This window comes from Aedes aegypti, chromosome 2 (genome assembly GCF_002204515.2).
Source record: "Aedes aegypti strain LVP_AGWG chromosome 2, AaegL5.0 Primary Assembly, whole genome shotgun sequence".
Lineage (NCBI taxonomy): Eukaryota > Metazoa > Arthropoda > Insecta > Diptera > Culicidae > Aedes > Aedes aegypti.
The window spans coordinates 460,719,316-460,731,433 of record NC_035108.1 but is presented as its reverse complement, the minus strand read 5'-3'; the positions used below and the strand labels follow the sequence as shown (position 1 = coordinate 460,731,433).

At 40.1% G+C, this 12,118-nt stretch overlaps 1 protein-coding gene across 1 annotated transcript; it reads right to left on the bottom strand.

The window, feature by feature from the left end:
- Positions 1 to 3,558: 3,558 nt before the first annotated feature.
- Positions 3,559 to 4,677, bottom strand: LOC5569701. The gene is made up of 2 exons (XM_001658644.2): positions 4,164 to 4,677; positions 3,559 to 4,095 (listed from the first exon to the last, which is right to left on the bottom strand). Exons 1-2 carry the CDS (start codon positions 4,451 to 4,453, stop codon positions 3,795 to 3,797), a joined length of 591 nt encoding a protein of 196 aa, XP_001658694.2. The 5' UTR covers positions 4,454 to 4,677; the 3' UTR covers positions 3,559 to 3,794.
- Between the last annotated feature and the right edge of the window lie 7,441 nt (positions 4,678 to 12,118).

Here is a 12,118-nt window from a genome sequence, read left to right as displayed (position 1 = left end):
TTTCAGGTATTGAGTCTTGGTAGATCCAACCGTGGACAATTTATTCGAAAGCCTTTGCTTCGGACCCTTCTGGTAGAGACCGATAAATGCAGGGTAGGTAATAGGTATCCTTCCAGAAATTGGGTTACTATTTGAATCCAAGTCTCTAAAAAGTATCTATTTGCAATGAATGGTCTAACCAAAATGGTTCTCAAAGTTAATGTTGAGTAGTGTGTAGTCTTTTCATTCCGTTGCATGTTCCTGTGGGTTGAACGACGGAGTGTCCGGTTCACGTTGTGCGAGTGCGAAAAAATATTTGCGTTCAGTCGAGGAGCAAAAGAGTAAGCGGAAGGTCCCGTCCTTTATTCACTTGCATCGAAATGCAATTCTTACCAGTTCCGATCAATCGCTGATTAGCAACCATTGATATGTAAAGTCAGTTTATGCTATGCTAAAATGATTTCTAAAGTCACTGTTTTCCTTATTCTGCTTGCAGAGAATCCTGGTGCAAAATTTTAGATGATCCAGAGAAACCTTTAGATACTATTACGCGACTATTCCACAGATTCTTCAGGCACGGTGCCCCGACAGACCGTTATTATGTAAAAAAATTGTCCATCAAATCTGAGTACAAGGATCGATTTCTGAGGTCATTCTGCAACTCTGGGCCATTTTTTAAAAACATTTCTAGGAGGAATCTTAAGAAACCTTGATTTGAAGTTTTTGACTTAAAATTTGATATAAACCATATTAAAATTACGCAATAGCACTGAAAAAACTTTTAAAATCGTTCGAAAAAATGGCCAAACTATTCTTAATTAGTATACAATTGTTACCGTTGTTATAATTAGAAATATTTACATCTAAATTATTACCGGAATGGCTTAAGTATGTTTTGTTATTTTCCATAGTTTTCGGGTCTAAGTTCAATTGATTGCTGTTTTCTGTGTAAAATCGATTGCAAGGAAAAAAACAAATAAATTTACAATTACCAATGTTTGTATTTCAAAAAACAAGAACCTTAGAATAAATGTAGCATAATATTAGTCAGAAGATAAGCCATCACTGATTAATCGACTTTTAAGAGCAAGTATCAAACGTTTGTTTAAAATCAGGAATGATTTGGTTGCTCTGGCACGCTGAAGTCAACATCAAAATGAACTTACGCAGATGTCTTCCACGGGACCACTGACCTTCACCTGATTGATGTAACTATTTTTTCCGGCATTTGCACTAAATGACCAGCCCACTGAAGTTTACCGTATTTTATTCGCTTAATAGGCTTTGCTCCTGTTCTTTAATAAATGTGGTTAAAGAACCAATAATCAGCGTTCTTTACAGGGCAAATTGACAATGATATTTCATTTGGGCATGCTTGCATTCATCGTTGCTCCCTTTGCATTAATATTGAAAACTTTTTATTTACTTTTCGAAACACTTCAGTGTTGTACGATAAAGGATCGCAAGGAATTTGTGCGAAGTTATTAACGAAAGAATGGATCTATGAAGTCAGATAAGCCTTTATCAAGCAACAATGTAGCAATTCCCTTTGCAAGTTGCGGGTCCCTCAGCTTGGTTGCGAAAAAAGAATAAAAGAAGGTATTCGCAACCAGAACACATGTTTTTACAACACATGAAATATCATGATCACTCGTCATAAGTGTTCTATGGCTCTTCAACAAGTTCAACTATATCCCCATCAAGCACTGCCTCAGCACCAACACAACTGAACCTGCTCATTTCTCTGCATGCAATCATACACGTTTAAGTAGAGTAAATGACATTACAACAAAGACGAAGCTTATCTAAATTGTCCCTCTTTGAAACAGTGATACCCCACTCTTCTGCATTTTGATCGATTCCATTAAAGTCATCGTCTACAAAATCAAGGAGTATATGCAACAAAACGCAATATTGAACAGTAAATTCGGGAACTCATCTCCATTTCATTTTATGTAATTTTATAAGAAAAAGTGGACACCTCGTATACAATTCTTACATTTGATTGTATTTATTAGCTAAATCAGCTTTCCCTGTTTATGTTAAGATATCACCATCTTCTTCAGCTAGATTTTCTTTACTTAGTCGAACGTGACCTAGAAATCATTATACAGATTGGCAATGAGTTCTATTAAAACGAAGTTAATGCTTGCAGCTAAAGAGAATGGAAGTCCTAGTGAAGTTGATAGTTAAATGATAATTATTGGGGATTTGTTTGAAGTTGTTAATAACTTTGTTAATTTTCGAATACTTGTGACGTATGACAATCATGTTTTTCGTGTAGTTAAAATCCTGATGTGGCTGAGAATGTAGAACAGGGTAATGTTTACGTAAAATGCTGAGGGCACGGTGGAAAACTAGACGTAAACATCAAGAGTAGTTTCAAATGTACAAAGAAGCAAATTTTATCAAGCAAAAAAAAAATACGGCAGACTTTAGTGGGCTGGTCACATAGTGCGAAAGTCCAAAAATAAGCTGTAAATAAATAATAGTCAGCATTGAGTGATTCTCGTTTATCGAATATAACATCAATATCATGTTGGATTTTATTTCTTAGATTTTATTCTATTAAACTAAGCTTAAGGGTTTAAGCCTTGTAAAAACGTACTTAAGTCACTCTGGCAAGTTAAGTCAGTTGTAAATATTTCTAATTATAACAACGGTAACAATTATATACTAGTTGAGAACAGTTTAGCCAACTTTTTTGAGCGTTTTTGTAGGTTTTTTTCAGTGTTATTTTATTATGGATTATATTGAATTATCAAGTCAAAAACTTCAAATCAAGATTTCTTGATTCTTCCTAGGGATTTTTTTTTAAATTGGCCCAGAGTTGCAGAATGACCTCAGGAATCGATCCCTGTACTCAGATTTGATGGACATTTATTTTACATAATAACGGTCGGTCGGGGCACCGTGTCAGGAATTGCTTATTGAAGCAACAGCTTCAAGAATTTTTCTAGTGATTTCTCCATAGGTATCTTCTGGAATACATTTTGGCACTCTACCAGGTAGTCCATTAAACATTCTCTTAAAGATTTCTCTGTCAATTCTCCCAGGAGTTCTTGGAACGATTTTAAGAGATACTTAAAGAAATTTCTTCAGAATATGCACCAGAAAATCTCACAGCATTTCAATGCTACTATCTCCAAAAAGTTCCACACGGATTAATCTGAATATTTTACCAAGGACTATCCCGGGATTTGTTCCAGATTGTGTTTTCCTCGTTCTTCACACAGAAGTTCTTCCAAGGAAATCTAGCATTATTAAGGAGTTCATTTTGAAAAAATTCGTTTAGGGATTTTTTAGAGATCCCTACAAAAATTCCTACACTGATTTGTTATTCTTTCAAGCATTTTCATATGAATTCCTTCACGAATTCATCCCCAATTACTGCTTCAAAAACTCCATCATTTATTATTGAGGAAATCTATTAAAAAATTGCAGGAATTCAATAAATTCGACTTGGGCTGCCTCATTAAGTTGCTTCCGAAATGTCTCTTGCATTCCATCGTAATACTATACTCCAGCAGTTCTTCTCGAGTGATTTTTCAAGTGGAATCTTCATGGATTCTCCGATAATTCTCACACAAATTTCTTCAGGAATTCCGTCCGATTTTGTTTAAGGGATTACTTCAGAATATCCTGTAGGATATTAATCAGAGCATCGCTTGATTTGTTTTACATTATTTTCAATTTTCTTAGAAATTTATCAAGGGAATCCTCTAAGGCTTCTTCAGTAGTTTGGGAGTTCTTCTTGTAGGAGTTCAACAAGGGATATTCTAGAACGTACCCAAACAATTTATTCGAATGCCACATCAATTCCCCGACACGTTCCAACTTGCCGTAGTTTTGTACGAGTACGAACCTCCCACTTCGGGATCCCACTCGTACCTCACGGCTTCGACGTATTGCCTCCGAAAGTTCAAGTTCGCCCGATAAGTTTGATTCAATCTCCAGTACGCTTTCCGTTCCAGCTCGAAACGGCACTCATCGGTGCAGTTGATGGGGACCTGCCTCTGTGCCAAGTACACGCCAGTCACGTAATTTGGTTTTCCCGCCGTTGCGGAGGCGAAATCAGCAGTGATCCTTTCGATTGTTTCCAGCTCCTCATGACGTCTATCTCGGGTTCGGTGCGAAATGGGAATCAGTATTGTATTATATAGAGGGAACATCACACTACTTACACCTTCACTTCGTGCTGGTCGAACACGTGCAGCCGCAGATCGTCCTCCGGGCCACTTTTGTATATGAAGGCCCCCGCAAGGTACGGTCTCCTCCTGGGATTGATGTTGGGTGCATTGTTGTTGTCGTCGCGCCATTGTTCCTGTGGAGGCGCGCAAACGAGTACCGGTTGGATGGGGAGCGTTGTGGGGCTGCCCATCGACGAGGCATAGCTGGCCAAATGGCGCAAACGGCGACGCCGTTGCTCGTAACTGGACGCTGCCAGGCGCTTTTTCCCTCGCGTTGGGGTCATTACGAGATTGAGTAATGTGTGTATAGTTTATCAGACAAATTTATTTGCACTATGAGTGTTATTGCAAAGTGGTTTGACAGAACTATGAACAATACATAGCAAATGTCCATTGTTTCATAGGCACATCTTCTATTAACCCTTCCAATACCAATTGTGTTCATTTCTACAAGCAATAAGCTGAAAAACTCGTCATAGACGATAATAAATCTTCGACCTATTTAGTGGAGTACCTATAAAGAAATGAAAACCTGAATTTAGTACTTGTTTTTAATTATGAATCGTGGTTTACGGCCAACCAGCCGAGTGGAAGTTTAACAACCACCGAAAAGCTAAACATTACATATAATTTGCAATTGGATTAGATGGACAAATTGATGTGAAGATTTGCGAAAAAGTTACACGTCTTCTCAGTGAGAATCGAACTCACGACTCCCCGATCTCTAGTTGGGGCGCGTTAACCACTACGCCATGAGAGGACTCATGAACGCAGAAGTTAACCTGAATTCGATTTCAGCTCAATAATCACGTGGTCCTTTTTCGCAAAGTGCACCTCTTTCGGAAGAATTAGATGCCCATCCAAACACAACGCTTTCTATATATATCCAATGCCTAGCCCGAGAGCTGAAATCGAATTCAGGTTAACTTCTGCGTTCATGAGTCCTCTCATGGCGTAGTGGTTAACGCGCCCCAACTAGAGATCGGGGAGTCGTGAGTTCGATTCTCACTTAGAATACGTGTAACTTTTTCGCAAATCTTCACATCAATTTGTCCATCTAATCCAATTACAAATTATATGTAATGTTTAGCTTTTCGGTAACTGAATTTAGTGCTATATCATTTAATTTCACTAGAGTTTGTGTCTTTTGACAGATACGCGTATTTCGACCTCTACTAAGGATTGTGTTTATATGATTGGGCTGATTTTGATGGCAAACAATGAGTTTTAAAGGATATTAATATAGTTCATCTTGCTGAATGAATGGAGGGAGATGTTCGTAGATCTAGTAAAACATTTTATTATAGCGTTAATATGTTGTATTTTGACCACTCACTATATCACAGTGAGCCGTTTATTGTGAAACGAATCTGAAAACTGATTGCGACATAAATGAAAACGATACGACGAATTGAGAATACGGCAAGATGCAATTTAATTGCCTAATTTAAAAAAAAGGACGATCAAGATTTATCAAAATTTTATTCTACAATGCGAAAGCCGTTTTGGGAAATAATTGTTTGGCATCGGTTTGTATCAGCACCAGGGTTGTTAACGTTAATCAACGATTAACGCCGTTAACGTTGATTCTGTTGAGAATCAACGTTAACGCCGTTGCGTTGATTTTCATGGTAGTTAACGTCAACGTCAACGGGTTGCGTTGAATCAACATCAACGAACATCGCTAACCAAATCGTTAATCGCCTGTTGCCCAACCCAAGTAGAACCTTCGAAAAATTTTCTTTACGTCAGTAAACAAATCGTCTCTAAGCAGATTCCGTTTCTAAGGAGGCGAATGAAAAACTTGTTTTGCTAGAACTGAAGTAATGAAACCATCACCATTCTGAATCCATCTGTCGCCTTGTTTGGACATAAGTTCCTGCAAAAGGGGTTTAATTTGGAGTCATTTCATCAAGTTGTTCCTGTTTTACAGTCGCTAGTCCGAGTTCTTCAAATCTTATATTTCTGGTCAAAAATTGTCACTGCAACAGGTAGCAGTCAACTGTCAACAGATCATACAAAATGGAATTCGACTTCCGTTGCCTCTAAGCAGCATGCGAAACCTGCCGCTTCCGGACAGCAACTAAAAATGTTCTAGAAGACCCCGCCGACCCGTAAGATTCCAAGCGAGGCATTGTTACAGGGTGCCACTTAAGGATGTTATCATGAGAACATATTCTCACCGTTGAGCTGGGTAGAGGAATTCCCGTTGTGGAGAATACATTGATCCTAGAGAACTTTTTCTGTACAGAACAGGGACGAAGAACGTTGCTGCAAGTACTTTCGAATTAACTAAGAATCTCCGTAGAACTTATATGACGTATATGGAAACAAGCCCCTTCAAGTACTTCTTGGAGGCACTAAGAATCTTGGAATTATCAACGAAATGCTTAAGGTGATTATAGAACGAAGCCACACCTTAAATTTTCAAGAGCACAAGACTTGAGAACCAAATAGCGCTCCGCGTTGAAAATCTATCCCATTGGTCACCACCAGCAAGCAAGCAAGTTGATTGGTTTTCATCGCGAACTGTTGTCAGATTCTCTCGTCTTGTGCACTTGAAAATTCAAAGTTTGGCTTCGTTTTATAATCACCTTAGCTAAATCAAAACCATAATTGTTCATTTCTAGGTTGTAAATAAAAAAACTTATTTTATGTGCTTTTTACTTATTATTTATATTGCAAGCTCTCAATTGGGCGTAGGTTGGTTATGATATTTTTAAAATTTTATTTTAAAATGAGACAGTGTCCATTTATAACGTTACACTAAACTATTTTTTTCGAATCCATTCCCCCTCCGTAACGATTTTTTGTATGAAAAATGAATTATCTTTGTATAAACAGCTCAACCCCTCTTGAAGTGTAACGTAACTTGGGGACTTTAACTCCGCGGATGCTAAGCATTACAAATTCTTAATCATTAACGTCAAAAATAACGAAGCCGTTAACGTTAAATCAACGGAAATCGTTAACTGATCTGAGATAATAACGGAAAATTCGCTAATCGTTACAATTAACGTCAACGAATTAACGAAACGACGTTAATCGTTGATTAACGTTAACAACCCTGATTCAGCACCATTCACTGCAATACTGCAGGTGCTCACTGATCAAAGCTTAATACCAAGGAAACTAGCACATCACCCTACCGTAAATTCGGATGAAATTGATCATCGTGTCACACAATTTTGTTTCTTACCAATACAGCACCAATATCAAAGAAACCAGAGGTACACGACCGCTATTAGACTTAGCTAATATGAAATTGTGAGTTGTGAAGTTTTATTGTGTTGTTAATTAGTGACATTTCTTCAAAAATAATGTAAAATTCCAGAATCATGTTCGGTGTGGTCTTGACAGACATCTAGGAACTTATACTTCTAAGCAAGGATTTAAACATGATGTCGGCCTGAAACAGTTTGTGTCGTCAAAATTTGTACCAATTTTGTTGAAATTATTGAATTTATGTTAGATTTTAGGAAATTCCAATGGAAATTGTCTATATTTAAGCGTTTTTCCAGGGGGTGGGAAACTCGGCTCAATTCATTTTGTGCCCGGTGTGCCGAAATGTGCCGAAGTGTGCTGACGTTTTGACTTTCTTATTGTAAATTTTTCGCTGTGTCTGGCAACCGTATAATTTGTTTTGGTTTTTCGGGATCCTTGCAAACGTTTTGCTTATGAAAATATTTTCGACTCGATTGTCGAAGTGTTTCGCGTTGTGAGGAATCTTTTGGGCCATAGATAACAAGTTCGTGAGAAGACTGGAATTATTCCAATCCACATTGAAATGACCATCGTGTCTAGCATCTATGATATGCTGAAAACAACGGTCATGCTGAAGAGGTAAGTTAAATTGTTTGTTTGGTTTAAGGATAGACAATAATCAAATGAAGCTGTTTTCACTCGGTTTTCAGATCAGCTTTCATCGTCCCTGGAACCATCAATCTATACAATCGAGAAGCTCATCGACCGGAATTTCAGGATGCGGTTTTTTTACCTGCACACCGTATTGTGTTAAGGAATATCAATGGCGGAAGTGGACCGAAGAAGCCACTACCGAAGAACTTGTCTTGGCTGGCTGTTACCTTGATTTTGTCAAGATTCAACAGTAGTGCGAAACCAAGTGCAGAACTATTGATAGCATGGTGCTTATTTTTTACCGTGTAATCGCTTCGACAAGTGATCAATTTCACCCCGAAATGGGATCTCCCGATTTCATAATTTAAACATGATTTTTAGCATTAAAATCATATTTGTTGAAAAATGTCGGTACATGAGCCAATGAAGTTCGCTTGCGTACTTGTTTTTTTCTGAATTTGGTTGCTTAGCATTGGCAATATTATAGAAAACAAACATGAAAAATCATGAAAAGTGATCAATTTCACCCGGTTTTCAATCCGGTAATGGACACACGTGTCGAACTTCGATCGCTTCAGCCCAAAGCTCTTCAATTCTCCATGCAGCATCTGGTTCCAAATCCGGCTAGCTTGCTTCAGTCCGTATAACGTTTTCTTCAGCTTGCAGACACTCCTCGGACAATCCGGGTTGACGAAACCTTCTGGCTGCTGCATGTAAATTTCTTCCTCCCCAAGTTCACCTTGGATAAACGCGGTTACTACATTCATCTTCAGGTCCAACCTGGCAGCTAACGACATCAAATAGCGGATGGTAGCATACCGGACCATGGGCGAGTAGGTTTCTTCGTAGTCGACACCTTGTTTGAGAGTAGCCGGGCTTTGTACCGCTCGGTAGATTTTGGGAACTTTCCTCAGGAAGAATACTGAGACCCAAATGAAAATCTTGATACTTGCTTGGAGTTACACGCTCTGGGGTCCACTGGTTTTGTTATGTCGGCGTATTCTGATTCCTCGAACTCGGGTTGCTACGCCTGCGTCTTGAAGTTGTACACCCTGTACGCTTTCGAGTTTTCGCTATAGCCCATGAAGATGCAACGCTCTAATATCTCGTCCCATTTCCGTCGATTCTTCTTCGGTACATGCCCAATGACCTCCCTTCCGAAAACACGTAGGTGCGTCAAATCGGGACGCTTTCCTGAGAACTTCTTCAGGTGTGACTTGAAGACCTTCCGTCGGTGAACGATTGACGACGTATGAAGCAGTAGCTACCGCTTCCGCCCAGAATCACTTTCCAATCCCGGCATCGAACAGCTTTGGCGCTACTTTTGGCACGCTCCAGCAACGTTCGGTTCATCCGTTCTGCAAGCCCATTCGGAACCGTTGTCTCGTGGCGGATTCCAGCTCGACGCAAGCACCGTCGCATCGCATGAACCAGCTCCAGCACCCGAACAGCACGATGACCTTTCACCTTGAAAGGTTACCACTGATGCTTACCTTGAATGCAGAGAACATATTTCTTCTTCAAACTGTATGCCTGTCGCTATATTTACAGTTGAAACCTTCAAGCGCAATATTGAACAACAGGCACGAAAGTCCATCGCCCTGTCGTAGTCTCCGCGTAGACTCGAACTCCATTAGCTCCAGTAGCTGATAATCGTGTGCCGAATGAAGTTACAAGAATCCGAGGTATTTATATGTTTCGTGTTCAACCACATCCCGATTCTTATGCTCGCTGACGTAGAAACTACTGGCATTCATAACTAACATTTCGTTAAGGTGAAACAGTTTCGAATCAACTTCTAAGATTGTGTGTGTGTGTGTGATCCAACTAACACCCACTGTCCGGCAGTGATATTATGGAAGAAATCTTTCTGCAATGCTTTTTGATGCTCTTGCAGAAAGCTTTAGTCCAGGAGTTAGAAGGTGATAGCTCTATTGCAGATCCAGTGACCCATTTCAGAATGGCTGAAGAGACACGTCCATTCAGAAGTCACTTTCACCAACAATAAGCCCCGCATGTGTGCATTACCGTTATCAAATGGATAATGATAATACAAACACACTTCCAAATCCAAAGATATGCTCTTTGGAACTGGCACGTATTTAGTTTATCAGGGTAACAATAAAGATCGGAACAATCTCACCGATTTCATCCAAGATGACTACGACGCTGTCTACCCATCAATTCGAAGCACTTACTCCAACTTTCCACGTAGTACAGAAACACTCGGTCATCACTAAACCACACGCCCAAACGGTATTTCTGTGCAACTATATCTCAAATAACAACGAAACAAACATCAATCGTGATACACAATTTGGCTCTGTGACACTGTGAAGCGTGCTTCGGATCCGGGTGGCATAGTACCATCCAAACCACGTACCGCAATCGCAAAATTATTTCTTGAAAATCATTCTTACACCAACACAAAACACTACTGATTATAAAAACCTAACTGATTTACCATCTTCACACTGATCACTAGCTTCACAAAGCATCACTTTTCTTCTGTCGAGTGGCATAGCACCATCAGCCATTTTCAGTTTCGAATCAACTTCTAAGATTGCACTAAAACTTCAAAAGCACAAATCTCGCGAAGAAAGCATCCCACAACAGTGCACTTTTTATTTTGGCTTTGTACACTAGCAGAAAGCTTAAAATAAGAAGATCAGGAACATTTGCCAACTATTCCTCCAGTTTTGTGCCTTTGAAAACGTGAGTAGGCGGAGAAGTCGGCCATTGTGCCGGCCATCTTTGCATTCCGAGATGTTTCACCTTAATTGCGAACTAAATTTGGGTTTATTTGGGGAGTTCGACTCCTTCTAGACCACAGTAACGCCTTTCGCTTCGTATCAATCCGTTACAGGCTTGGCGTACTGGCATGAAGCGAGATCCGGCAAGAACAGCGTGGGTCCACGATGAGAGCGGAGGAAGGGCAGCAAGCGCTTCTGCATGCTTCTTCTTCGCGATAAATCTGTCCGTTTATGGTGCCGGTTGTAACAAACGGCTTGCTGAACCGTCCGCACTAGCAGGAACCTCCATGCGGGACGTACCGACAAAAAACTCGAGGCCGGAGATTTGTTTGGTGTCCGCCTTAATGCCTCGTCAATGACGAAACAGTTTGGCTTGACCAGCCACTCACGGTCAGGCTTGATAATTCTCCTCAACATCATCAGAGTTCGGTGACATACTCTAGAGCAGCGTGCTGCCAGTGCCTCTTTGCGAGGGAGCCAAAAAATGCTAAGCAGCGAGGCAACGAAGATGAAGAGAGGAAGATGCAGCACAAAAAAAAACCGAGTTAAATTCCATCAAAAAAGGGTGCTTTCACAACTCCCCGAGGACTGTCTGTTCGGGCGGCAGACTCGAGAGTTCGTTTGAAATGTGAGTGATGGTGAGCATCACAACGAGAGAGAGAGAGTGTCTGAAAAAATCCTCGCATTTTTCTGCACTCTCACTCGAATCGCTTGAGGATCTGTGTTGAAAATTTTGAGTTTATTTTTTTCTCCTCAGAAAAACGGCAAAATCGCCTCCTCTTTGCCTCGCAGAGGAGTTCCTATCAAGCCTGCTCACGGTACAGCTTCCGCGTACGCAATTTGGCCACCGTGTTTTGCTTGTCAGCCCGGTTTGACGCCTTCCTTAAAAACACGTAGCCCAGCCCGCTTCATGGTTTGCTTGACGAAACGCTTTGACCACGTCTCGGGTGGTAAAGTTCGGGTTTTTCTTAAAATACTGCCTTATCCTCCACGTCTTCTCTGGATATTCCGTTTTCCGCCGCTTCCAGTGCGCCGCTCGATGGTCTTCCTGGAACATCTTCACAACGCGGAACACGGTGAAATGGTGAAAGCTTGAAAACCACATGACAGATCGAAATTTCGCTCACATAAACATAACACTCTCAACTACTATTACCCAAAATTTCACTAATTTTTACCCACGCGATAAAAAATTACACCCAAAACAAAATGTCGCACTTTTTTTGAGTCCACCCTTAACTTAAATAATCTCAGTTTGATGTGTGTTTTTTATGCCGAAACATTCATATTTTCTTCCAAGCATTCTTCAAACTAGGGCAAACATTTAAACATTCATTA

Bases quoted from the DNA above. Each gene is read 5' to 3' on its own strand.
- LOC5569701 (XM_001658644.2), bottom strand. From the start codon at position 4,453: ATGACCCCAACGCGAGGGAAAAAGCGCCTGGCAGCGTCCAGTTACGAG. The intron at 4,096-4,163 runs GTAAGTAGTGTG...AACCCGAGATAG, and splicing joins GACCAGCACGAAGTGAAGGT to ACGTCATGAGGAGCTGGAAA.